The 4,409-nt window shown below is 53.4% G+C and overlaps 1 protein-coding gene across 3 annotated transcripts; it reads right to left on the reverse strand.

Moving 5' to 3' along the window:
* Positions 1-647: 647 nt before the first annotated feature.
* HOXD8 (homeobox D8) lies at positions 648-2,071 on the reverse strand. 3 transcript variants are annotated; one of them, XM_054381041.1, is made up of 3 exons: positions 1,937-2,071; positions 1,516-1,663; positions 648-956 (listed from the first exon to the last, which is right to left on the reverse strand). In XM_054381041.1, exons 1-3 carry the CDS (start codon positions 2,069-2,071, stop codon positions 649-651), a joined length of 591 nt encoding a protein of 196 aa, XP_054237016.1. In that variant the 3' UTR covers position 648. The 3 variants fall into 3 exon arrangements, with proteins under 3 accessions (XP_054237016.1, XP_054237015.1, XP_054237014.1); XM_054381040.1 differs by having other exon boundaries at positions 648-953; positions 1,516-2,071; XM_054381039.1 differs by having other exon boundaries at positions 1,516-2,071.
* Positions 2,072-4,409: the final 2,338 nt, after the last annotated feature.

Below are 4,409 nucleotides of genomic sequence, written 5' to 3' on the forward strand. Positions count from 1 at the left end.
AGCGCCGTTCCAAGAGCCCCAGAAACATCTAGCGCTGGATGAAGGCGGGGAGAGTAAGTGCAAACACGGAGAGCCCCTAGGGGTTATTGGAGGACGGGATTACAGAAAGGATATTAGGAAGATGACACATGTTATATTTGAATAAATTTGGTTTATTTTAATCAGATACCAATAGCAGAAGGTTAAATATATTTCTAATATATTTTCTTCAAATTTATTAAACTTACTTTATTTACTCCACAAAAGATAAGAGTAATAATTAAAATAGTACAAGTGCACTTGTCTTGATTAATAAAGAATTGTTAAATGTCTTGCTTATTGGTATTTATTATTCAGAAGTTTATGTCTTTTCCCGCAATCACCGTCTTTCAAGATTGGGGAAAAAAAATATATTTATATATATAATTAGAAATGTATTGCTACAAACTCTTTATCAAATTTGCAAAAGACGAACTGTTAAATCTAGAGATTGTTTCAGATATGGTTAAAACCAAAGCTAAACAAAACCATAAGCAACTGAAGCACCAGAAGCAGAGAAATGTCAAGTGGAGGGACATGGAATCACTCGTCCCAAGCCAGGACCACGTAAACGGGCCGAGATGTCACGTTTGGGAGCTGGTTATTTTTCATAGCCTTTCACAAATGTTTTTAGGCCAAAACTGAATTCGTCTGGCCTTCAGCTCTGTCTTCTTCCAGATCATGTGTTTCCTTTTTGGCCTCCCCTTCCTTTCCCTCCTGTCTGGAAGCGGGGAATTTGTCCTTGTTGTTCTCTTTTTTCCATTTCATCCTCCTGTTCTGAAACCAGATCTTTACCTGCCTCTCGGTGAGTCCTAGTGCGTGGGACACCTCGATCCTCCTCTTTCTGGTCAGATAGGGGTTAAAGAGGAACTCCTTTTCCAGCTCTAGAGTCTGGAATCGGCTGTATGTTTGTCTTCCTCTCCTCCTACCCGGTGCTGCTGTTTAAAACAAAAACACAGGGTTTTGGAGGTTGTTGTGGTCGTTTCAAATCAAAGCGCAGGGATCGAGGGCTCGGGGGTCCCTCTGGAAATTCCTCGAGAGAAGCCCCAGAGAAACGCAGGGAGAGAAAGCAGAGGGCACGGAGGAGTTTAGAGCTTTAACCAAGGGTGTAGCAAAAATATCTATAGCAGATGTACAATCAGATTCATCTCTCCTCCTTGCACCGGGGTTTATGGGACAGAATTTAAGGAGTCTCTTTATTGTCTTGTAACCGGCACGCCCCTGCCCTGCACCGTTCCCGTTCAGGCGGCGGCTCTATGTCCCAGAGATGATATTAAGGCTACTTGGGGTGGCAGCCGCGTTCTGCGGAGGTTTCTGTTTGCATACGGTATCGTTTTATTATTGCAAGCCACCGCGGTCGTAGGAATCGCGGGGAGAGAGGCAGGGAGACAGGGAAGCAGAGGCAAGGAGCGAGGCGCACGAAAAAGAAGAGGGAGGAGGAAAACAAAGTTTCAAATTCAGACGTGAAATGGAAGCAAATTTTTGACTGCGTCCAACCTTGTGGTCTCATCCAGGGAAACATTTGAGCAGGAGACGAGCTCTGATTTAAGTGGTCTGGTTCCTCGCCAATATTAGCACTGGACGATTTACAGTCAGGATATTGTACCAGCTCGGCCTCTTGCTGTGTCGTAAAAGTCTGCTGTCTCTGTAAGTTATCGTATCCGTAAAATTTAGCGGGCTCCCCGTGACAGGTAACCCCGCTGCAGGGGGCAGGAGGCGGAGGCGCGGCGGGGGGAGGAGGAGGCGGCTGGTAGGCGGCCGTGGGGCTCCCCCCGACCGGGTGGTAAAAGTCCGCGGCCGCGCCGCCGCCCCCCCCCGCCCCGCCGGGCGCAGGGTGCGGAAAGCCGCCGGCGGCTGCGCCGTTCCCGTAGAGCAGGGCGGCGGCAGCGGCGGCGGCGGCGGCGTGGCGGCCGCTCACCTCGGGCGCGAAGTGACAGTCGTAGTACGGGGGATTGATGTGCTCCGCCGCTGCCGCTGCTGCTGCTGCCGCCGCCGCCGCCGCCGCCGCCGCCTTGTACTTGGAGTACAGCGGATTGACAAAGTAGGAGCTCATCGGGGAGGGGGCAGCGTCGGGCGGGGGCGCGGGCACGGGACGCTGCTCCCGCCGCCTCCGCCGCCGCCGGTGTCTCTACGCTGAGCTCATGCCGCTGCCGCTCCCTGTGTGCTCCCCGCTCCTGCTCTCCGTGTATGTGGTGACCAGGACTGGAATATAATCGCTTCCAAAATGACCTGCCTCACTGCTTTTACTATTTCCTATTAGGCACACAACAGCCCGCGCACGCACACACACACACACGCTCATGAGCTCAGGGGGGACTTTTGGCTTCAGTTTACATGTGCCGCTCCTCAGGCAAGAAAAAAACCTGGCCCAGCCCTGCCCGGATCAACCCCAGCCACGGCGCCCCCGCTCCCCCCGCCGGTGAGCTGTCGCCAGGAGCCGCCGAACCCCCGCTGCGCAGGGCGAGGCTGCCGCGCAGATCCCGCGCGATAACCGCGGGCGCGCTGCCCGAGGCGACGCAGCCCGACACGCCCAGGTCGCGCTGCACGGGGCTCGGGGCCGAGGCTAAGCGCTGAGGCGCGGCCTGCACAGACAGCCGAGAAAGGCAGAGAACCGGAGAGGCAGCCGGTGCTCGGCGTGGGCAGCCGGGGGTGTCGACGAGGGCAACTGGGGGTTCCGAAGGCCCTCCGAGTCATTTCCTTAGAGGCAAGCAGAGCTCTGGGAAATGAGATGCACATTTACCCTTGATGCCGTGCACGCATGGCTGAGGCTCCAGGTTAATTGATACTTAATGGAAATCATGCCTATGAATATACTTTCCATCATTTCACCCTTGGTGAACGTCATTAGCGAGGCAGACAGGGGGAGTTAAAACAGAGAAAAATGTGTGGGTGAGCGGTTAGCACCACTCGGGGACGCGGTTCGAAATAAGCGAGCCCTATTATCCGGGAGGAAGGAAGCAAGCAAGCAAGCAAGCAGGCAAGGACGTCATTTACAGTCTTTTCTTCCCTGCTTTGTCCTGAAGTGGAAACCATCTTTTTGGACAGCCACCCTCAGGAGCTCGAGTCCTTCCTATTTTTAAAAGAGATTAAAAATGTCGGTGAAATATGACATGTGCCCCGACAGAGCCACGTGTGAACGTCTGCTGTGAACTGACAATAAATACTTGCGGTTACATAAAAGGCATCACAGGCTTCTTCCCCATCACATCCTGCTCCCCGCATCAGCAACGCCACCACCATACAAATTAATTTGCTTTGTATCAGTGACCAGCACTGTTGTTCCTCATGGGAACCTGGACGGATCCTGGGCCTGCAGCGACATCTCGGCCCGGACTGGGATCCCGCCGTCCGGGGCGCAGGCCTTTGGCAAACCGGCAGAGGCTCAGAGACTCCTGTGCAGCACGGAGACAGGCAGGCGGAACACGACAGAGGTCTCGGCGGGGAGCACATGGCGGGATTGTGCTACAAGGACAGAAAGGAGCAAAACTCCGTCGCAAAAGAGTGGCACTGCAGTGGAAAAACACCATCTCCCCCTGTGGTGGGGCAGCGGATGCTTCCTGCATCCACGCAAGAGTCCCCTCCCGCCCCTCCTCGTGTTCAACCTAGTCTCGTGGGCCAGCACCATCACTCTCATAGCACTGCAGTGCCAGCAGCAAAGCCACAGTTCCCCCGGGCTTGGAGGCGCGGGGCGCTGCGCGGGTGGAGGGGCATTGTGCAGGCCGCGGGGCATTGCGCAGGCCACGGGGTGCTAGAGTGGAGCGCGGGCGCCCTCTGGCGGCATACGGCGGCAGGAGGCAGCGCCCTCCCAACCCGACGCTGCCCGCGGCTCTCTCGGCCCCCACCACCGGCCGGTGGTTCTGCCAGAAACCCAAACGGCTACTGCAGAATCACCGGCGGGGCGGTCGGTGATGAGCTGCTCTCCTGCTGCGTTTTGATTTTGGGTTGGTTTCCTTTCTCTTTTTTTTTTTTTTTTTTTTTTTTTTTTAATTTCCCCCCCTGCCTGTCGCAACTCACAGTGCCATTTTCTGAGGACATTTCGGTGACCATCTTTCTTTTTTCTCCCCAATGCTATAATTAACTACATACAAAGAAAGCGCCGTTTCCACATGGCAAACAGGAAAGACGCCTGAGCTTTGAAGACGGCTGCTATCGCATTTTCGATCATGTTTCCCCGCATATTACACCATGAATTCTCCATGTGTGGCAGTTTCAGAGTCAGACCTTTTTGTCTTGAACATGTTATTTGGTTTGCCTGCGCATTATATGTATTAATGTATTGATTTTTGTAAACGAAAATAAAGATGAATCTTTATTCACCTACCCCCTTCATCAAACATGCCTGTGAATTATTCAGTATAATGCATGTGCATGTGACTGTGCATATATGCAAA

This window comes from Indicator indicator, chromosome 5 (genome assembly GCF_027791375.1).
Source record: "Indicator indicator isolate 239-I01 chromosome 5, UM_Iind_1.1, whole genome shotgun sequence".
NCBI lineage: Eukaryota > Metazoa > Chordata > Aves > Piciformes > Indicatoridae > Indicator > Indicator indicator.